Here is a 23,578-nt window from a genome sequence, read left to right as displayed (position 1 = left end):
GTAGTTGTGCATCCTATAACAAGAAATATAGCTAAGCATCTTTTTGTTCTGGCAAGCAGATGGTAAATTTTTGACTGTCTTAAGGTTGAAATGGTTGTAGCAGTTTCAAGTGTTTGATCATTTTTATTGTCCTTAAAGCTAACTGAGATAAATCCTGTTTTACAGATGGTGTATATACCAACAAGTTGCTGTCTAGTATCTTGGGGGAAAATAAAAACAAAATTTTTCTGTAGCACAGTATTTTTCTCAGTAATATGTGCAGAACTACCTGTAGAGAGAGATTACAATGTGGGGGTTCTGTTTTTTGTCATTGGTTGGTTTTGTTTTTTTTTTTTTGCCATAGACTATAATGTAAATCAATATAGTACTAAAAAAAATACCCTCACCATTAACAAGTAGTAGCATAGAAATTGTGTCAGATATAATTTATTATGCTTACTTCATTCACATTGATTCTATTGAATTCTTAAGAAGAACACTTTACAAACAAATATAAATATTGTTTTCCAAGCAGAAATTAGAAAACCTGATAAGCTGGACTCCTCAGTCTGGGAGCATTCGGATTCTGCACACATGAATGGAGTGGACTGTGATCTGACTGTTCTGTCCATGGCTGAAATTGCTTCTTGTAGTTATGAAGCCAGGTAGGTGAAAGTTAACCTACCAGATTACTTGAGAATCTCACCCTTACTCAGAGGATGGTGAGACACTTGCACAGTCTGCCCACAGAAGCTGTAGATGCCCTGTCCTTGGTGGTATTCAGTGCCAGAGGAGTTGGAACTTTAAGGTCTTTAGGGTCCTTTCCAAACCAAGCAATTCTGTGATTCTCTGATTGTATAAAGTGTCCAAAAATAGCATTTGTTAGGTCATATTTCTGTAAGTTTATCCAGATAAGAAACTTTTAAAATATATTTTAAAAACAGTAGTTGTGTAGGCTGCTAGAATTAAGCATAAATCTTCTCTCTACATGTTGCTGCTTTTTAAAGGTTTTCAGCCTAACCTAGGAGTTATCTGAAACAAACTCTGTTAAGGAAAACCTTAAATAATTCGCAGTGATACTGTTGATTTCATGTTATCTTCATTTCTTTGTCTTCATGGAATTAGGATCACTTCAGTGAGACACTCATATGTCTGATTACTGAGCTTAAAACTCCTCCTTGCCCAGATTATGTTGAGCATCCCTGATAACAGCTTATAAACGTTCAGAATATGAAATAACTTATATTTATAACCACAGCATTGAAAATATTTTTTTCTTTTATAAGGATAATAGTCCAGAAATTGCACATTCATTGGCACCTTTTTCAAGTATTCTAGGGTAAGCAGTTCTGTGTCTGCTTCAAAAAGTTAATTTATTTATCACGTGAGCATACTTTTATAAGTTTGCACAGTGGAAAATGAAAACCAGATACCTTAGTCAATGTAGTACATGCTTGGGTTTAATTTGAAAAAGAGGGTGGCAACTGCAATTCTGTAACATAGGGCTTTCTAGAGACTTTTTGTCCTAAGCAACTTCCTAAGGACATTTTGTGTCCAGGCTGTATGCCTGAATGTTACACAGCTAATTCAAGCGTTCTGTTTGCAGTTATTTTTTCTATTTTTCATTTTGGTAGCGGTTGGATTACTTTTAATTTGTAAGTTATTTTTGTTAGAAAAGTCTAATAATTCATTTGGAAAAGCCCATGACTGGGAAAGTTGATACTGTATTTAATTGTTGTTTTTTTAAAATTATTCTTTAATTTTAGACAAGCTGGCATAAAGAATGGAATGTTTTTTGGACAAGCAAAAAAGTTGTGTCCAAACCTTCAAGCAGTTTCGTATGATTTTAATGCATATAAAGAAGTTGCGCAGACAGTATATGAAATACTGGCAAGGTAAGATGTGCTGTGTGTTTACATGATCTTTTATGGTAAGATTATCAAACTTATTTTAATATGCCACTGCTTAATGGCATTTCTTGATCTAGTATTCTCATTTCATATTACTCTTCAACTTCAAAACATTTGTTTAGATCTTCCTTTTGTACTATTTTACTTACTTTCCTTTGAGCACCCTTCTATCTTGAAGCAAGTCATTATCTAACTTCCAAAGGACTCATTGTTAAATTTGTTATTGATTACCTTTATGAGGAGAAGTGCATTCTCTGTAGTAGTGAGGTTCTTCCAAGGGGTTGCTTTTGTTTGGTTGCTTTTCTTCATGTTGTGGTTGTTTGCTTTTTTTGTTGTTGTGACTACCTTAAGAATGCATTATTGGAGCAGTAAACTAATAGTAGGAACTACTTTCTGATTTAAAATGCACTTGAGCAAAACTGGATATTTGTCAGAATGACTGGAAAAAAAGTGTTCAAATCTTTTTCCTGTTCCTTTTAAAGCATGATGCATGTTGAAACTCATCCTACGTTAGCAATGTTACCGAAATGTGCTGTTGTGCCTTTTTTTGTTTTGCATGTACGTTGTGTGATGCGAAATAAGCAGGGAAATGCTACCTCAAAAGGAAGACTTTATTTGCTACATATTTGTTTTAACAGATGGTGAGCTGTTGCTGCTGTTTCACCTCCTTTACTTTGTGTTGATAGCTATACTCATAACATCGAAGCTGTCAGTTGTGATGAAGCGCTAGTAGATATCACTGAAATCCTTACAGAGACCAGACTGACTCCTGATGAACTTGCAAATGCTATCCGTGATGAAATCAAAGCCCAGACTAAATGCACTGCTTCTGTTGGGATGGGTAAGAGCCTTACTTCATTTCTGTCACCACTTCCTGCTTTCTTTAGGTGTATCAGAACTATGCTATATTGCCATAACTCTGAAGTGTTTCTGAAATAGAGAATATATTGCCATTTACATTATACTAGTATAAATTAAAATACAAGAAAATTTTCCTAAGTGGAAAGATTTAAGCAAAAATGTATACAGTTGCTATCAGCCCTCCTCTGCTATCTCACAGTAGGCTAAAACTCCATCTGTGTAATATTCTTCTGTTCATTTTAATGAAATGCTACTATATTTTTGTAGTAAATAGAAAGCTGATCACAGATTGCGTTTAGTATAGGAGAAGGCAGTAGGAGTTTGATGATCTAATATAATTGAGTCATTGAAAGCAAAGATTTGGGTGATTTGTAGGGGGTTTCATATATAAAATTATACCTCTGAAAAGACTTGATTTCGTTTTCACTTGACTCCTTCCTTTCTCCTTTGTTTTTGTTCCTAGTAACATTAGACTTAAGTATATGTAAATATATGTGCTAAGCTTATATAAGTTAAAAAAATCCACTTGTGATATAAGCAGAATTCTTCTTTATCACTTGACAGCACAGTAGTACAGAGACTGTAATTCCTTGGATTCATTTTTGTGTCTTGTTTTGAGTTGGAACACACTTGCAATTTCTTTCATATGCATATTTAGTGTGTTTCCTTTTTCTATTACTTTCTAAAGCATGATTTTCTAATCAGATGTAATAGTTCATAGAATCACCAAATGTCCTGGGTTGAAAAGGACCACAATTATAATTTGGTTTCAACCCCCCTGCTATGGGCAGGGTTGCCAACCACCAGACCAGGCTGCCCAGAGCCACATCCAGCCTGGCCTTTCAGTTCTGTTTTGGGAGAGACAAATACCAGTGAGGAAATATTTTTTTTTCTGATCTTTTGTATGAAATGTTTGAAAAATATTTTTGGTGTCCATTCATATCGTAGGTAAACTAAAAAGACTGTCTTTTCACTCATACTTTATTATGAAGTATATGAATCAGAGGAAACAATTTCATTTGCACTGTTACATTAATGTAGATACCTGATGTCAAATACTTGGCCTACCAGAAACAGAAATCTTGTGTAAGTGATTTGTATGTTACCCAGTGGGAAAGAGTTACCAATATAAAACAATGTCAATTTAAGTATATATTATTATACTGTAAGGATCTCTCAAGACTGTTATTTCTGCTAAGCGATAAATTAAAGAAGATACGCCAGTTGAATAAATTTAATTTCTGCCCTAGAGATTGTAGTGGCTAACTGAACTGATTTAAGCAATGCTAGTGAAAGATAAAACCTTACTCTGTAAACATCCATTATCCTGATTTTTCATTTGTTAAGTGAGCTATTAGGTTTTTTCTGCTTTATTTCAGTGTTTTGAGAATGATGTGTTACAGAAGGTAACTGTTACCTCATGGTATCAGTGGCTGTGTTGATATGTTTGATATGCATTACTCTGTAGACAAAACGTGGATCTCTAAAGTTAAACAGAAAATTGAAAGAGGACTCTGTCAGTATTTGTTTCGTTCATTTAAACTTTTCAAGTGAAACAGTGGACACAGAAGTTGGTTCTTACTCACTAGAATTTCAAATAGATTAAAAGAATATGAACACAGATGGGAGGAAAATAGCAATAGTAACATGTAGTGCTGAGAGTACTGGACTCTTCTGACATTTTGTGAGGTTTTTTTTAATCTTAGAATGGGACATTTGGCAATAATGAAGCTATTCTGGTATCATTTCAGAGATGTTGTGTTGGCCTGGGCATGAGTAAGCCTATAAATGGGGAAGAAAAAATGCTGAAATAAGCTTTGTTTGCACTTAATGAGCACACATAATAATTTAATGAAGTCACTAGATTTTTTTAGTGATTATCCAGAACCTATACAATAGATTAATTCTAGTATTTCATATACAATATGCCTGGCAGAATTGTCATCTTAAGTATTATTTGCCCTGAATATAATGGACGTTTAGATGTTATAAGTATTCTTCTATGCATTTAGCTGTTCTCAGTTAGTTAACTGTTTACCTATACCTCTGCATATGTAGAACACCATCAAGACAAAATAGATTGAGTGTTCTTCATGAAGTATCCTGCACATACTTGTTGGTTGCTTTGATTTGGGTTTTTTTTGTTTGTCTTTTTTTTGTTAAAAGATAAAGATTTGACTGTGATTTCTGCACTTCTTTTCCCTTGACTGTTAAGCTGCAGAATTCTACGTGAGAAGACAAAAGTTACCACAGACACAATTTAATTTGTCGTTTTTACAGGTTCCAATATTCTGCTGGCCAGAATGGCAACTCGTAAAGCAAAACCCGACGGACAGTATCACCTAAAACCTGAAGAAGTAGATGATTTTATCAGGGGTCAGCTTGTTACAAATCTTCCAGGTACTCAGTTCTATTTTACAAGACATTTTGCCACCTGATTTTAAAAGTTTAAGCTACAAATTTGTGTTGTTCCAGTTACGAATCAAGCAGGATTAGATGTTGTTCCTTGGTTATGATCCAAAAAAAAGATATCCAAAATTTTCAAAAATCATATTCCTGAAAGGAGTCTTAGAGACAGAGCCATGCAGCCACATATATCTGTGCAAGAAGCTTAAAGTTTAATATGTAATGCAACCTTAATCAGCCCTGCAGAGAAGGACCTGGGGGTCCTGATAGATGAAAAACTTAACGTGAGCCAGCAGTGTGCCCTTGCAGCTTGGAAAGCAAATGGTATCCTGGGCTCCATCAGAAGAGGGGTGACCAGCAGGGACAGGGAGGTGATTGTCCCCCTCTACTCTGCTCTTGTGAGGCCCCACCTGGAGTACTGCGTCCAGTCTGGAGCCACCAGTATGAGAGAGAAATGTTGGAGAGGGTCCAGAGGAGAGCCACAAACATGATCAGGGGGCTGGAGCACCTTCCCTACAAAGACAGGCTGAGGGAGCTGTGCTTGTTCAGCCTGGAGAAAAGAAGGCTGTGGGGTGACCTCATTGCAGCCTTTCAGTACCTAAAGGGAGCCTACAGACAGGAGGGGAATCAACTCTTTGAAAGGGTAGATAACAGCAGGACAAGGGGAAATGGTTTTAAGTTGAGGGAGGGAAGATTTAGGTTGGGTGTCAGGGGGAAGTTCTTTACAGAGAGAGTGGTGAGGTGCTGGAACAGGCTGCCCAGAGAGGTTGTGGATGCCCCGTCCCTGGAGGTGTTCAAGGCCAGGTTGGATGGGGCCCCAGGCAGGCTGGTCTAGTATTGAATGGGGAGGTTGGTGGCCCTGCATGTGGCAGGGGGTTGGAGATTCGTGATCCTTGAGGTCCCTTCCAACCTGGGCCATTCTGATTCTTATTTTCTTTGACAAAACTATTCAGATTAATCACCTAAATGTGTCCTAGCCTGCTACATTATAATGAAGATAATAAGTACCTGATGTTATTCATTTTATTACCGAGAGAAACATGATATGCTTAGAAATTAGAACTAACCCAAGAGAATGCTCTTTCTGGAGAAGAAGTGTATGAGGTCAAGAGTTAGAAAAGGTAGCACAGATATCATAATAAGACAGAAGTATGACAAAAAAAAAAAAAAGGGAGAAGAGTTTAATCTGCTGCTTTTAAGAAACTCTCAGAGACGCAGATGACCATGAAAAATAAGGCTGTTGTGAGAGTACATCTTCTGTTGGGTTTTGTCTACTTACAGGTAGTTTTTTTATTCTAGTAGATTTAGAATACAAATTAGGCATATGTTATGCGAGGAATTACTTTTTTTTTTGCAAGGATCTTAAGTTAAATACTGTATACTGTAAATTTTGACAGAATGTGTTGCTTCTTTTTAGAAAGAGCAAAAATTTTGTTGAATTCCTAGAGGTTTTTGCCTAGATGTCTGAGGGAACAATTGTGATGATGATTATGTTTTATAAATGTGCATGTGTATGTGACAGTACTGATCTGTGAACTGTTTGGTAGTTTCAGCCAAGTCTTTCTGAGAGATGTAAGTTTTGCAGACACAGTTTCACACAAATGTTATGAAAATGACAGCTTGACAGAGGAAAATGATCTGTATTAGTATATGGAATAGGATGGAATTGCTCACATTGGAAAAGACCTTAAGGTTCCTTTGAGAGACAGTAAAATTCAACTGTTATGCATGTTGATAGTAGTTGCTTAGTTCTGTGTTTAGCCAGAGTGCATGACTTTTGTCCTACATTCCCTGATTGTGAGGAAAGAGAAGAATATTTCAGTAAGAGAACTGGAACGATTGAGTAGGACTGGAACGATAGACATAGCTGAGACCAAAAGAAAATGCTGTGAGGAAGGAAGGAGTTAGGGAGGCTCTTCAAGGCATAATGGAAGTCAACAGAATGATGGCAGGGATCTGTACTTACTGTGAAAGGAGAATTATAGGTAATAATAACATACACATATGTATATACACACACTGACTGTCACTGAAACGGAGAGTAGGAATAGTATGTGTACACAGATGCAGGTTTACTGGAAATTCTTTTTATACTCCATTTCCTGGACAAACATGGCAGCCCAGTCCCATTTATTTTTGACATGCTTTCAATGAACTCACACATTCATAGTAAAAACTCGTTAGTATTTGTGTCAATAATATCACTAGGTAAAGAAAGCGGTTATGAAAGATAAAAGCTGATTTATAACTTTTGCTGACTCTGGTAATGTAAGCTCACAAGATCAATATTTTTCGGAAGTAACAGCCCATTCTCCCAATCCCAGAAATATACTGAAGTTTATCACACTTGCGTATGTGCAGTTGCCATGGATACCTACAGTTACTAGTGCCTGGTAATTCGAGGCACAAGTGATACATATGTGCTGTCACTTCTGCTTGAAATAGTTGTGGTTGTTTTTTTTTTTTTGCCTAGGAAGCAGTGGGACAGTAGTCAAAATATTTGTTATTTTTCTTTTTTTTTTCTATACTAAATCAGTTGTATATAAACACATTGCATGTTTTACACGATGGTGTGCTGTGATATTCAGAGCTATATGCACTGCAACAGGCAGTACCCTGTCAGGAAGATTTACAAGCAGGAATCATTCACTCTTTATGGAAATGTAAAAACATGCTGCATCCTATACGTAATACAAACTAAAAAAATTGAGATGAAGACAGCAGAAGTTTCCATTGAAATCATGTTTCATTGAGTGGAATTTCTTGTCTTTGTTTATTTGATATAGCATAGCCTAAGTTTAAAAGGACAAATTTCATTCGTTAAAAACATGTCTGGCTGAGTCATGTAGCGTTAACAGAACTAATTGCTTTGTTGTTAGGAGTTGGCAGGTCGATGGAATCTAAGCTGGCTTCTTTGGGAATTAGAACCTGTGGAGATCTGCAGTGTGCTTCGATGTCAAAACTACAAAAAGAATTTGGTCCAAAAACAGGACAAATGCTGTACAGGTTTTGTCGCGGTTTAGATGATCGACCTGTCCGCACAGAAAAAGAAAGAAAGTCTGTTTCAGCAGAAATCAACTATGGAATAAGGTTTACACAGGTAAATCCAAACTTTCTTTTTGCAGTCATTTCTTTCAACTGTAGGAAGAATTTCTCGTATTCTGATTATTCTCACTTACACTTCAATCTGTCAGAGCAGCATCTTAGCCATCAAATAGAAGTGAGGAAAATGAAGAAGTGGGAGACCAAATGATAAAGTGGGAGGAGAGACTGGAAAATTATTGGACTGAAAAGAAGCCTGCACAAAATAGCTGGCTATTTTGCATTTGTTACACAAGTCTGGTACAGAAAAAGAGAACTGCAGTAGATTTGTTAGCACCTAGCATTCTCATTCATTTAAGTGCTGAATGTTCAGATATGCCAGTGTCTGGAACAATGAACAGATTGCTCCAGTTCATTTTTTACTAGATGTTTTACAAATGTTTTGAGTTTTTCCTTGTCACTGAAACGAAAACATATTAGAAAATAACTTTTGTTGTTGGAAATTTAAGCATTTATAGAAATTATAGAAAAAAATGAGCTTCAGAGAAATGTTTTGTAGTTCAGACTTTCGCTCAAAGAAAGGAGGGGGAGATGGATCAGAACGTTTGCTCAGGGCTTTTTCCAATCTGGTATTGGAAACCTCCAAGAACAAACACTGCACAGATTCTTTCACTGACCTCCTCTACTGTTCAACTGTTCTCATGTTGAAAACACTTATTTTTCTTTCTTACAAGCTGTATATGCTTCATATTCTACACTTGTGTTTAAAATTAGACTGAAAATTCTTAAGACATATTTTTTTTTTCTTAAATGTTTTTGAAAAAGATTTACTTCCAAAAGGACTACATATTTCATCAGTAGGAGTCTACTATCTCTGCCTAACTTCAGCAGCCTACAATATAAACAAAATACTCAGAGCTAATTAAGATAGTTGCCAGTGAGTCAACTTGGTCTTTAAGTTTGCAAAATCTTTCTTATTTTATTTCTTTCCAGTGCACACTTGAGCGTGTTGTGAAGTGGGTTACAATGAAGCTTAATGGTTTACCTTACACATTTGAAAACCGGTAATAGTCTGAACAGATTGTCTCAACATTGTCTTTTCTCATTTAGCCTAAGGAAGCAGAAGCCTTCCTTCTGAGTCTTTCAGAAGAAATCCAACGTAGACTTGAAGCTGCTGGTATGAAGGGTAAACGATTGACCCTCAAGATAATGGTCAGAAAGGCTGGGGCACCAGTGGAGCCTGCGAAGTATGGAGGTCATGGAATCTGTGATAACATTGCCAGGTAACTATGCATGGAAAAAAGAGTGGTCAGTAGTAGGCCTGAGCACATTGCTGCAGAATGCTGAGCACTGAATCTGAGTAAGATGGGACAAAAATTTTGAAGTGCTCAATACCTCTTTGTCTGTGTAGCAAGGCTGCGTTAACATCAGATGTTACTATCAACATTCTGTGTCTGTATTTCAGCTATTCAAGGAGGCAACTAGTCCCATTCTCTCAGCATTTACAGTTAAGCTTTTACGTATAGTTAAGAAGTACCTTAGTTTTTTTATTTGATCATTGCCAATATACTAAAGCAGCTTTTTGCTTGGTCTCATTGCAGCAGTTTTGATCTCATTGAGATGCTGCCTGTGGTAGCTGCTCATCCCTGGTGCAAAAGTGTACCCCAGTAAGTTAGTTGACATGTTGCTGTCAACAGAGGAAGAGGACCTTCAGTTTCCACAAGCAGTCCTATTACACTTAACAATTACTTTTTTCTGATTTGTGGGATTGTTTTATGTTGTTCAACTGGATGATTTTGACTAATTTTTTTTTTTTTTTACCTCTTATTTATATGCTTGCAAACTCATCAAAACACAAGAATGAAATGCAGACAAATGGCATCTTGTGACAGCATTTCGTTTCATACAGGATTGTCTCAGAACCTTCCAAATACACCTTTATTCTTCAGGCAGACACTTCTGTATCAAAGCATTTATTCCTTAGTAAAGAGATGGTCCTGTCCTGCTTTTTATGAGGACACATGTAGCATCTTTAAAATTGCTTGCTCCATCCGAATTAAAACTGTATAGATCACGTCTGTGAAAAAAACCTACATTCCTCTCATTTGTTTGATTAGCCCCCTGAAATTCTGTTCTTATTTGTCTCAAATGCTATGCCATTTGGGAATCTAGAACTACAAGGTGCTAGTAGTGCCCTACAAAGCTCCTAGATGGCAATTTTGAAAATTCACAACCAGGTAATTTTGTGTGGGAGTTGTTGCCAAAAGTTTGCTTTAAGTTACTTAGCAGTGATCAGAGCTCACCATTATCTGTAGTCCACATGCACGTTTGTGCATCTGCTTCTCCTTCAGTGTTCCCCTGAATCACTTGCTTTAGACATTTGACAACTGAAATCATACTGGGTAAACTCTTTATGAATTAAGACTGAACAAAGGGTAGTTCATAGGTGTGCTTCTGTGGGTACAGCAACGTGGAATATATTTGTCTAGATTCAAAAGGTAACACATATGAATAGATCTCACAAATTGCAAATTAATTTTTGAACTGGAAATGTCTGATTAGTAAATATGTGTTTTGTTTTCGTGTTTTGGTTTTTTTCTCTGTAGAATATGCTTAGTTCTGTTGCTTCTAAAAAGAAAAACTAGCATTCAGTTTCTGTATGCAAGAAGTCATGATGTGTCTGTCTTTAAGGTCCTCTCTGTAACAAATGCAGAACTGTTGTCTTTAGAATTTGTGGAACAATTTTCTTGTTAACAGTACTTTTGAAAATTCTTTTCAGGACTGTGACTCTAGACCACGCAACAGACAGTGCAAAAGTAATTGGAAAAGAAACTCTAAACATGTTCCACACAATGAAACTGAACATATCTGATATGCGAGGGGTGAGTTAATAGAAATTGGTTATCCTTGTCAACTTCTTCCTCATCCTTCATAGATTTTCAGTTCTCCGTGGTGGCAACAACCAAGCTAAAGCAAGCGTACATCATACAAAGCTTTTGTAAAGTAAGCTATCCACTCATTAAGTAGCTAGTAAGGATACTGTTTATAACTGCAATCAGAGATTGGAGTTTTTGCTCTACATTGCAAGTTTTAGATCCAGAAAAGTTACCAGGTCGTGTTTTGGCCTTTGTTTGAAGGTGAAATCAATGGCTGTCTTGAGTCATGACTTACTTCATAGTGTTCTTGATTACTTCAATGGTTCTGTCATAGCAGTATAAACCAGCAGTCTCAAAGACTATTTTGGCATCGGCTGTGGCAGAGCAGAGGCTTTCTAGAACAAACGTGCATTGATTAGTCATCTAGATGTAAAGCAGATTGTTGATTCACAGTATTGTCTTGCAAATTCAGCCCCATAGCTTGGTTTTTCTTCTTGGAGTGCATCAAATAATGATCATCCTCTCCCTGTCTTTTTTTCTAGCTTATTTTTCTAGCTTAGAGGGTATCGTGTGCTTTATTTTGCAAAACAATGTACTTCTCTGACCAGGTGGCTTTTTTCAGTTCTGAAGGGGGATGTTCAGTCCTGGATGATAGGATAAAGTTCACTGAGTGGTATTCATCTCAACTGATTTAAGTACCCAGTGTCTATATTGGACCTAGTCCTCTTTAGCTTCACAACTTATGCATAAAGTGAGATGTGTGCCCTTTTTCAGTCTGTCCTGTAGTGTCCTAAAGTTGCATCCTTAAATGTCAATGCCCACATCTGTGCTCATGAATCTGCTGGCTTGTCCCAGTGTGTTTTAGTAGGCTTTTAAATACAACTAACAAACTAGTTAATAATATTAAATTAGAATCCCTGCTATGTAATTACCTGATGAAAATGTGTTTATGAGCTCCTTCCTGCTTTTTGAGCTCTATATGCAATTTCTTTTAGTGGTTTTTTTTTTCCTTAAGAAGAACAGAACATTGACAGTAAAATCCCACAATGTACCAGTGTATTCATAGTTGGATACATTTTTTGAAGCTCTGTAGATTCGGTATTTAAAAGTGAATAAAATGTGAAGGTGTTTTTTCAGAATGAGGAGCATCTCATCTGATCAAGACTGCTTTCACAGAAATACTTTCATCCTTTGAGAATTTGTGAGAACCATTTCTAGAAGTGAAACAATATTTTCTTCCTCGGTTTTAGACTTGAAAGTGGTGACCTAGTGAGATTGAGGAAAACCATTCCCTTCTCGTTCATGTAGCCGTATTTAATGCTGACCCACTTTCCTTGGTCAGTGCTGCTATATTTTTCAATATCTAAGAAATTTCATAATGAACAGGTTGTTTCATGGGCCTGTTGACAGCACTTTTCTCTATCAGAGAAGTTAAGCCAGTATTATCGTTGTAATTCATTACTTGTTGGATTGTGGTGGATAATCCTGGGATTTTTATAGCATGTTTTTACGTGGCTATTCATGCTTTTTTAATATTCTTATTCTCTTTGCCATGCCCAACAGGAAGTCAGTTTGAGAAGGAAAAGGGAATGCTATTATGACTGAATTGTAGATTAATGTTTTTATTGTTATTATTGAAAACTTTATTAAATGGGTGTCTTAATGTTTTGGATTTAGGTTGGAATTCAGGTACAGCAGCTAGTCCCCATCAGTAAAACCACTTCAGCTCAATCAGCAGTGCAGTCGGGACGCTTACCTGGTGGATCACATTCAGTTATTGATCTTCTTCATGTTCAGAAAGCAAAAAAATGCTCAGAAGAAGAACATAAAGAAGGTCAGTAAGTTTTGTACTTCACGTGTATCATAATGATTAGTTCTTACGGACTGGAACTTCAGTTATCTTTTTGAATACTTAATCAATTTTTCACAAGTGTAACATAAAGTTTTTGAGAGCATGTTCTGCTGCTGCAAATGAAAATACTGCATAATTTTTTTAGCATTATTCCTATCTTTATAAAAGGTATTAACAGAGGATACTTCATGATATAAAGTTTTATTATTGTGACATATGTTGTGTAAACTACTGAGTAATGAAAACTTACCTTAGAAAAATTAGCTCTGCTGTATGTTGGCACTTCAGAGTTTTTAACTGTTAGATCTGTTTTGTTTTCATGTGTGTCTTTTCTTAATGTGTTTAGTATTTGTTGCTGCTATGGACCTTGAAATATCTTCTGATTCAAGAACTTGCACTGTTCTTCCATCTCGCGGCACCCATCTCACAGCTGGTCTCAATTCTAATGTTAGCAAGGCTGATTCTGCTGTCAAACTGAATGGCTTGCATTCTCCTATCAGCGTAAAATCCAGGCTTAATTTGAGTATTGAGGTTCCATCTGCTTCCCAGGTAAAACCCAGTAATACTAAATATCTGCAATATATTATAATAACTTGGAATTGCTGGTCTTATGTGGGCAGAACAAATAAACAAAAAAATGTTGCATCAGTTCTTTTTTTTAAAACTGCAGTTGGATAGAATGCACAGAAAGAGGTGGTTGTTAATGCAAAACTATTTTGCCTTAGTAAACTGATTTTTAAAAAGCAGTCTTATAGACTGACTCAAAGAATAAAAGTTATTTTTATTCAAAGGATAGAAGCTTAGTGTTCCTGTCTGTTTTGCTTCCCGTCATCATTTACCAAAGGATTGAAATGGAACAGGAATGAGGAAGATGCCAAGCCTGAAAAATTAAAAAGCATTACCTTTCACTTTACACAGCCACAGCTCTTTAAAGGAGCCTAAAGCCTAATTATAAAGGTCTGTCTCTATTGCTGTGGCCTAAAGCTTGAGCATGCTTTGTTGTGGATTTAGAACTGGAATTAAAATACTTAGGCCACCAATTCCAACTGCCTCACCACTTCAGAAATAACTAAAAGTTGAAGCATTTTATTGACAATATTCTCAAAATACCTCTCGTGTGTAGGTGTGGGGCATCAACTCCCTCTCTAGGAAGCCTGTTACAGTTACAATTCTCATAGTAAAGAAATTGTTCCTACTACCCAGCCTGACTCTCCTCTGTTGCAGCTCTGTGCCATTCCCATCCTGCCATCAGTTGTCAGGAGCAGAACCCAGCACCTCCCTGTTTCCTGTCCTAAGGGCACTGCAGGGAGCAGTAGCTTACAACATCCTTTTTATACTGTTGAGCACAGAACTCCACACAGAGGCCGCACTATGCTAAATATTGTGGAAGAATCAACTTTTTTTTTAGCTGGCAGCCATGTTGTCTTTAATGTACTCCAAGATGTGGTTTGCCCCCTGGCTACTAGAACACCCTGTTGGCACATGCTGAGCTGCTGTCACCAGCACACCCAGGTGTTCCTTCCTGCTGAGCTGCTTTCCAGCCACTTGTCTCCCATCTGTACCAGTGTCCAGATACAGCACCTGGCATTTTCCTTTGTTGAACTTGATGCTGGTGATGATTGCCCAATACTCCAGTCTATCTAGATCTCTTTGCAAGGCCTCTCATCCCTCCAGAGAGTCAACAGTACCTCTCAGCTGAGTATCATCAGTGAACTTGGTAAGAGTACATTGAACTCCCACCTCTGGACCAGTGATAGAAATGTTGAACTGGCCCAAGAATCAGGGGGAACACTGCTAATGATTGACTGCCAGTCAGGTATAGCCCTAATGTCTACAAACTTTTCAGCTCTACTGTTCAGCAATTCATCACCTAACATAGTATGTACCATCTCTCAGCTGAACAGCTTGTCCAGAAGAATACTTGGAGGGACAGTATCAAACGCCTTTCTAAAATCCAGAGAGAGTACTTCTACCACCTTCCCTTCACCTGCTAAGCAGGTGACCTTATCATAGAAGAGGACTTCTTCCTGATAAGCATGTTAGCTGTCTGATGATAGCTTTATTCTTCAAATATCTTCTGATAGCACCCAGGGTAATCTTCTCTATAACTTCTCCAGTTATTGGGGTTAGAGCAACAGATTGTAGTTCCCCAAGTCTTCTCTCGTAGCCTTCATGTCAATTGAAATAGTGTTGTCTAGGTTCCAGTCATCAAGTGCCTCCACGGAACCCAGAAGCTTTGGTAAATTGTTGATATTGTTCAGCCATGACATCTATTAACTCCTGCACTCAGGAGTGAATCCAGGCTGCGTGGACTTAGGAAGATTTGAGTTTATCCAAATAGTCCCTTATGGTTTTGGTGACCACAAATGTAACATTGCTGCTTCATGGTCCTTCAACTCCGAGGACCTGGCAGCCCAAGATCTGTTGTTAATGTTAAAAACAGAGGCAGAAAAGGCACTAAATGTCTCTGCCATCTCCTCAATTCTTAATAGTTAGATGGCCATCTGCATCAAATGTCTTTCCATTGTTTTCTTTAGACCTCAGCTTGCTGTTGACATACTTGAAAAGGGCCTTTCTTGTTATCTTACCCACAGTGGCCAGTGTCAACTTAAGCTTTAGTGTTTCTTGTTTTCTTTCTCCAAATGCAAACTGCAACTCTGTAATCAACCTGCAGAATTTCTGGAGATTGCGCATTATCTTTTCCTGCTCAAGTTCCAAGAAGAGTTTCATATTTAACTGAGCCCATTTTCTGCCCTGCTAATTAAACTTACGGCACAATGGGACTGCTTGTTCCTGTGCAAGTGGTTCTTAAAAAGTGACCAGCTTTCTTGGACCCCTGGATTCCCAGTGGAACTGCTAACTTGCTCCCCTGGTAGCTTAAAATTTAATCTCTTCAAATCCATTGTGGCAACTCTGCTGACGCTTTTTTCTCATTTCAACAAAAGTTATGAATTCTAGCTGTGAAAAACATGAATAAACTTCAGAAAAGTTTCCATCAGAGAAATGAGGCACATTCTGTAATCAATGTTTAGAGTGCTTTTGATATGATTTGTGAATTCCTTATTCTTACGTTAGCTCTTAGAGTTGCATCTGTTAAGTTTATTACTAATTAATTTTTTAAATGTAGTTTTTAACATTGGGTTCTTTTTCTGATACTTTTTTCAATTGACATTGAAGTGAGGAATGTCAGCTTTTAGATGAGAGGAGGACAGTCTTTAAGTAAAATGTTTCTGTGGGGTTTAGGGTTTGTTGGTTGGTTGATTGGCTGTTGATTCTCTAACACAGGAAGAACCTCCTTACTTCTTGCCCCCACATTATCTTTCTGAGCTGGTATCTGCTTTAAAGGTCAGTTATGAGCAAGTTGAATCCTGTCAATACCTTAGGTGTAAGCAGTCTTACATGCTTTACTGTAAAAATTCCTGATTTTTATTTCTGTAATTTAAAGCTGCAAAAGCAATTGCTGACATTTTGTTAGCAGCTTTCCCTAGTTATACGTTTGTAGAAGCCGAGTATGCTTACTTTTCTGCTTATTTTTCTGTAACATAATGCTGAAGTCAGCTCATGATTTAAAAGCAACCTGGCTGAAAAGTAGGGAGTTCCACCACTTGCTCTGTTACAGAAGCAAAATGTAAGAACAGGAAAAGCATGCACTAACTGTGCAGTGTAGTTCTTAAAACCTTGGTGGCCTTATGGCACAGTGTGCTCCTCTTTCCTTTTGTTTCATAACTGCATCATAATATGGAATTTGTTATGAGGAAGGAGTGGTGACAGTTCTATACTGCTAGTTATATATACTGTGTGCTAGGAAAGGAACAGCATGATATTTTAAACCCAGGATTTCCAGAGGATCTGTATAGTGATGTTACACATAGCAAACTTGGAATGAAAGGACTTTGAGGAAAGCTTGCATACGATCTGAGATGAGAACACTAGATACTGTAAAAAGAGAAAAGTGAGCAGTCGTATTTGCTGCCTACTTAGTGTTAAATGATTATTTCTGTTCTATGCTTTTTACATTTTGTTGCTGCAGAGCGTAACTGCCAGGTCCTCTAATGTTTGCACATCCACAGATTACAATGAATTTTTTCCCCCTCAAACTCAAAGGCTACAAAACTATTTTCTTTTCTTTCTTCTTTTACTGAAATTGACTTTGTGATCTGTTCCTCAGGGACATCCTAAAGCTTTCTTTTTTTTTTTTTGTATTTGTAGCTAGATAAGTCTGTGTTAGAAGCTCTGCCACCCGATCTCCGGGAGCAAGTAGAGCAAATCTACACCATACAGCAAGGAGAGACCTATGGAGACAGCAAAAGAGAGCCAATAAATGGATGTAACACTGCACTTCTCTCACAGCCAGTTGGAACAGTGCTTTTACAAGTACCGGAGCTCCAAGAACCAAATGCCAATATGGGAATCAATGTAATAGCCTTGCCAGCTTTCTCACAGGTAGGATGTTTGCAAGACATCAATAAACATCAACTTTCCACCTACAAGAAGAGCTAGCAGCTTTTTCTTGAGACAGAATTGCTAGAATCTGTTACTGACTCAAAATGAATGACGGTCCTTTAAGATCTTTTAAAAGTCTGTGCTTTTAAACATAACTTGCTCTATCACAGAATATAATGATGGCATTTATTTATTAAAGATTTATAGTCGTCAATATGCCTGTTTGTCCTCTTAATGCAAAACCTTGTTTACACTTTGCTTTGTGATCTAGTGTGTAAATAATTGTTTTTCTGCATTGCGGCTGAGCTATACTGCACCATCAGTCTAAAGCCATCCTAAAATCAGCTTAGCTTTTCACAGGAGACTCGCTGTGTTTAAGTGTGGATGCTCTGATGGTGTAAAGCCAATCCTTTAGCTTCTGTAGATGTGATTTTGTTAATATCACATTCCTCTGAGAAAGGCAGGCCTGGGTGAAGATTGTGCATTTCTCCCTAATGCCTAAAAAGGCTCCTATATAGCTGGGCCAGGGCAAGGGAAGTGTGAGGTTCCTCAGAATAGTGGCCTGGAGGGGGGAGGAGGCAGCAATAGCGATGCTTCTGGTGATGCTCCACCTTTCAATCTGGAATGATGTTGAACAAATATAGGGCAAAAAAAAAAAATCACAGATTGGAATACACAGATACACACTATCTTGTGTATGCATAATTCAGAATTATTGGTGATGCTGCTCAATTTTATTTTTCTATTTGCTGTTGCTACATTGTTGTTCTCAATGTGCTGGCAACAAATCAGATTTGTGAAGGGATATTTGTTGCTGTTTCTGAGGCGTACTGATGCTGTCAAAGAATGTATAGAAAATTAGATGGAATTCCTCATCTGCTTTCAGGAAATGATAGTTAAAATAATATTATTTTTTTTAATGCACAGACCATTCTGCTACTAAAATTTCTTCACCTTAATTCAAGTTGATTGGTTCAAAAACAACTGGCTCGATTTTTTTTTTTTTTTTTTCATCCCTAAATGGCAAATTTGGCTTTTCTATATGGGGATGCTGTGAGAATAGGAAGTGATTTCTCCATCCCTCAGCTTTCTTAAATTACGTAATTAAGCTCTCACCTGTTAATGAACACATCTTGGACTTGAGGGCTGAATTATGCTGTGCTGTGTAAAATGAAATTGTGGGATATATCGTGTGGGCAGGTCAGCATCACACAGCTGCCTGCCTGCTCAAGGGAGAAAACCTGTGGGCTGAGATGAAGGCAGCTTAGTAGGTAAAACAAAAGCTATACACACGAGCAAAGGAAAACAAGGTTGCCCAAGGAGGCTGTGGATGCCCCATCCCTGGAGGCATTCAAGGCCAGGCTGGATGTGGCTCTGGGCAGCCTGGTCTGGTGGTTGGTGACCCTGCACATAGCAGGGGGGTTGAAACCAGATGATCATTGTGGTCCTTTCCAACCCAGGCCATCCTGTGAGAACAAGAAGTTAATCCACGACTTCGTGTTGGCAGACAGATGTTCAGCATCTTCCAAGAAAGCAAATCCTACACTTAGAAGTGAATGACATTTGTAGAAGCAGGGCGAACTGCTGGTGGCAGCTCTGCATCTCCTCCTTACATTGCCTTAATGTGGTACAGGTTCTGTTTAGAACTTGTACAGCACATGAAAAGTGCTGGTATCTACTGAAATGATTAAGAAGTGACGTTTTCCATAATGTGCAAGCGTGATACAGCTGCACGACTGATGGGTTAGGGCAACATCGGTACAGCAACTGCTGTACTTTCAGAGGGCAGGGATGGGAGGGAAGAACAAAACTCTGTTCATCTCCCTGTATTGTATTATTATTGTTAAATCTTGGAATGGAACAGTTGCAATGTATTGCACCAAAAAAAAGAAGTACTGGATACTGGGCCTCCCATTTTCCTGACTCTTGCATGTTTAACCAGTGAACATTAACCTTTCTAATATAGTTTTATTGAATAGAATTTACATTTAAAAAAGAACTGAGGCCTTAGGAGCTAATTGGCAAGGGGCTGTGTTCTTATCAGTAAATGAAGGGATGGACTTCTGAAAACCTTTTGTGTTAGTTCAAGATATAAAGTAGTCGGACTTTTGCTTCACTTAAAGAAGTGAGACCGTTCCCAAGGATGTTTTACCTGAGGTTTGTGTAGCAGTATCAAAACAAAGAGAGGAACAAATGTTTGCTTGCAGAGGTTTCAGTTTGTCAGTTCGAAGGCATTGTTCTCTGAGTTAGGCTTAGCTGCGCTGTTAATAGCGGCTGAATAAAGGTGGAGCATCTTGGGGAAAGGAGTTATTAGCACCTCTGATCATTTCTGATGGTTAGTGTGTTACACATCTATAAATAGTAACTTTGCAAAATAATAAATGTAATGTTAAAAGGAAAATACTGTCATTTTACAAGCTAAAGTACAAAAAGTGTATTTTACACTTCTTATACATGCAGTGTATTTTACAGTGTTTCGGTTTTACGGTGTGTCTCATCCGTTTTTGCTTGGCATAAAATGTAAATACCTTTCTCATGTGGGTAGTGTAGAGGAAAGCAGGCATTGCTGATGACTGGCAAAATAATCAAATGAATCTTCCTTCTGTCACTGTTCAGGTGGACCCTGAGGTTTTTGCTGCACTGCCTGCTGAGTTGCAAGCAGAGCTGAAAGATGCATATGATCAAAGGCAAAAGCAACCAGAGCAGCAACCTGCTAACGCTTTTGGTGAGTATATATAGTTGTACAGTGCTTTTGTGTAGGAGTTGTTTAATACCTGAAGAGATTTCTGCAACCCTCAATGCTATGTAAATGTAAATAAAGCTTCTGGGAAGATGTTGTGTTAAATCAAATTTCTCTATTTTTGATAGTGAGTTACAACCAGCTGTGGCCTCATTTTGCAAACAGATGCCTGGCTTTACTTAAACGGGTAATTAATTCAATTCACTGGGACTGTGGCACTAAACCCACCCGTGTCCATATGTTTGCAGAATGGAATGTGAACTTGGTATGTCTCCTGATTTAAAGCACTGCATCTTCAGTACTTAGGTAGCTGAACAAGTACCTTTGGACTAGCATCCTCTTGGTTTATATAGCAATAGTACGTGCTTCAGGGTAATAATTGATACATGTCACCATATCTGAGAGATGATTTTACTCCTGCCTGGTCACCTGGGTCTCCTTTATGTAATCAGTAGAAAGGTAGAAGATTAATTCCCTGTGAATTTGCTTATTATGAAATGGGTTGGAAACGCCACTGAGTTCATTGTTAGTTGAGTGCTGCATTACTACAATGAAGCTTTGATTTCATGGGTGCCACTGCACATTAGAGCACTTCGAGGTCCTCTTTGCTGCTGGTTCTGCTGGTACCCACAGGAGAGAAGTCTTAGCAGGTGTCTGGGTTGGAGAGGGCTCTAGGATGAGCCACCTTGTCCAGTAGGCTTCAGATTTCAATAGCTGCACATATTCAAGCACTGAAATGCTGGATATTGAAAGGCTTATGGATGGTTGAGTATCCTGAGTATACAAATGTTTAGGCAAGTGCTTTTCAGATACCTAAAATATTGCCAATATCTGCAGTGACAGGTGCACATTAAGTCCCTTTATTTGGGTTATGTTTACCCAATTGATTCATAGTTTTAACAGAAGATAGTGTCCTTTTTAGTGGAAAAGCATTTGACTTTAAATGCATCAGTCATTGACTATTCATGTGTTTTTCAGTATCAAAGAATCCTTGCCTACAACTGAAGCATGCAACAACAAAAAATAAGAAAAAAATCAGGAAAAAAAATCCAGCCAGTCCTGTAAAAAAGATTCAGAGTCCTCTGAAAAACAAACTCCTGGGTAGCCCTGTGAAAAACATGCCAGCTACATCTGGAAGCCCACAGAAGCTAATGGATGGTTTCTTGAAACAGGAAGGAGCAGCTGCTCAGGTAATTGGAGCCCTAACGACAGCTTTCAGTAAAGCCACATCCATTGCTTTAGATTTGGTGCATGTTCACAAATACAGCTTGTTTTCTCTGCTGGATTCTTTACTGGATCATTACAATGCATGTGTGTCTTTGGTGTTACCATACTTGTCAGACTGAGCATTACCAACTTATGTTTCTAACAGCTAGAAGCAGTTCCATCAACTTCAGATGCTTCAGACCCATCAGCTCTGCAGACTGAACAGTGTGGTTCCTTCAGGCCACAGGCACCCAACCTGGCTGGAGCTGTTGAATTCAATGATGTAAAAACGCTGCTGAAAGAATGGATAACAACTATTTCAGGTAATGGATTCCATGCTAGTGATGATGTTACTTGCATCACAGGGAAAACTTTCTATTTTTTTAGCAAGCTCTTCGTATTTTCTTCCTTCTTTCATCAGTGTTCCTTTTGATGGTTACTTTTCACAGCGATCTTAACTTCTTAATGCTTTGCAGTCCTGCAGTAACTTGATTCTTCCTACTCAGTTGTTCTTTGTTTTTGCCAGCTCCTGTTCTGTGTTTAGCATCATGACAATCTGCCTGCTCTTCTCTTCAGCCCATGGGTCAGGTTCTTGTGTCATGCCTTGATGTTACTTGTATGAAAGGTTTTTCCTACTTTGTCCAGTATGGTAAATCTCTATGGATTTAAAAGCTTTTAAAAGGAAATTCCGCTCCCAAAGTTACTGTTTTAGAGGAAAAGGAATGCATATTTTTTCACATAAAAATACTGCCAGAATGCATTGTAGAATAAAAGGCAAAAGTATGACGATGTTGTTAAATTGTGATTTGAATTTCATCATCGTGTCACACAATTAGCAATACCTTCATATCTTGGGAAATCTGACCTGCAGGAGCCCTCGTATCCCAGACAGCGCCATTTTCCTCAAGAGTTCTGGAAGAATCATTCCAGTCTAAGTCCCTTTTTCTTTTCCTTCACCCTTCGGTTGCCGTTTGTCCTTATAGGAGGAGAGGATAAAAAAGAATTGATGCTTCAGGGTGTTGCAATCCATTTATGTACAGAGCTTCTGATGCTGGGGGAGGTATGGGAATACAGCAGTTGTCAGATTGGCACCTGAAGTGCTAACACTGCCTTATTCTTTGGTTATATTGAGAGTGTACTTTGAGAAAAGTTCTCTCCATTCTTTTCATTGTTTTTTTACAGATCCTATGGAAGAAGACATTCTGCAGGTTGTGAAGTATTGTACTGATCTAATAGAAGAAAAAGATCTGGAAAAATTGGATCTGGTTGTTAAGTACATGAAAAGGTAGCTTAGTTGCTAATATTTGTGATATTTAAATTGTTAGCACTTTTGCATTAGGTACTTGTGAGTTCACAAGCCTGTGAGACATTGAATTGATGAGTGTAAATATTTTGAGCTTAAATTTTATTAAACATTAATAAAGTGAGGAGAGGGAGAGAGCTGGGCCGATAAACAGATGATCTGAAAAATTAATAATAGCATTTAGAAAGTGTTTGCTGCAGAGAGTTTTGTGTCACTATCCCTTTTCTTCACTCTGTTTTCATTCATTTATCAGCCTACCTTAAATCTCACCTGATTACAGTTCTGTATCCGGATTCTGTCTCACCTCTCCAACCCCATTAAACCCGTTCCTGTTGCTTAGTTGCTGTGCTATTACTCCCCCTGTGAGTTGGGAGGCCCAGTTTCCATTTGTATCCTGCTTACCAACTGACACTTCACCATGTAGCTCAGCTTTCTGTTTCGTAGATCGTGAAAACATTTATTTCACAGATCGAGTCATGTCCGAAAGACTACAACTTTTGTATTATGGGATGTCTTTAGGCCTCAGAAAACAAGAAATCTGCAGTGAACTGTTTTGTTGAATACTGTGAATCGTTTATAAAACTTATCAGAAAGCATCAGATATCATTGCTGGTCCCCATTGTGAGATGTGCTCTGATGGCAGTGTCTCAGCAAGCACAGGACAAGGGACATGGAAGTGAAAGATACGCAGCTGTCCATGTGGCACTGACATTAGATCCTCCAAAGCTGTACATGTAGGAGCCCTCTGCTCTCCTGCAGCAGTCATCCAGGAGGTGACTGATAAGGGGAGAGAGAGAGAACACAGTGGCTCTGTCTTCCTTGGGTATTTTTTACTTAACTTTGCTTTTCTTTTAGTAGCAACTGAACGATGGAGCTAACTCACACTTATCTGTGTGTTCATGATTTGTTCCACTTGTAGGTGCACAGACAGTATAGAGTCCCCCAAATTATGACTAAAAT

At 38.0% G+C, this 23,578-nt stretch overlaps 1 protein-coding gene across 5 annotated transcripts in view; it reads left to right on the top strand.

The window, feature by feature from the left end:
- REV1 (REV1 DNA directed polymerase) overlaps window positions 1-23,578 on the top strand; it is a 56,205-nt gene that overhangs the window by 29,569 nt on the left and 3,058 nt on the right. For 4 of the 5 annotated variants that reach the window (XM_048961275.1, XM_048961265.1, XM_048961286.1 and 1 more), the window contains 14 exons: window positions 515-644; window positions 1,746-1,874; window positions 2,576-2,730; window positions 5,031-5,150; window positions 8,036-8,256; window positions 9,309-9,481; window positions 10,978-11,080; window positions 12,752-12,908; window positions 13,273-13,475; window positions 17,136-17,369; window positions 19,986-20,094; window positions 21,088-21,299; window positions 21,482-21,638; window positions 22,498-22,600. In XM_048961275.1, coding sequence (XP_048817232.1) covers window positions 515-644; window positions 1,746-1,874; window positions 2,576-2,730; window positions 5,031-5,150; window positions 8,036-8,256; window positions 9,309-9,481; window positions 10,978-11,080; window positions 12,752-12,908; window positions 13,273-13,475; window positions 17,136-17,369; window positions 19,986-20,094; window positions 21,088-21,299; window positions 21,482-21,638; window positions 22,498-22,600 — 2,206 coding nt within the window. Of the gene's footprint in view, window positions 1-514; window positions 645-1,745; window positions 1,875-2,575; window positions 2,731-5,030; window positions 5,151-8,035; window positions 8,257-9,308; window positions 9,482-10,977; window positions 11,081-12,751; window positions 12,909-13,272; window positions 13,476-17,135; window positions 17,370-19,985; window positions 20,095-20,237; window positions 20,375-21,087; window positions 21,300-21,481; window positions 21,639-22,497; window positions 22,601-23,578 lie in introns of those variants that run through there. The other variant, XM_048961294.1, reaches the window with a different exon arrangement.

This window comes from Lagopus muta, chromosome 1, assembly GCF_023343835.1.
Source record: "Lagopus muta isolate bLagMut1 chromosome 1, bLagMut1 primary, whole genome shotgun sequence".
NCBI lineage: Eukaryota > Metazoa > Chordata > Aves > Galliformes > Phasianidae > Lagopus > Lagopus muta.
The sequence above is the reverse complement of the archived record's forward strand: the minus strand, read 5'-3'. Positions and strand labels throughout refer to the sequence as shown.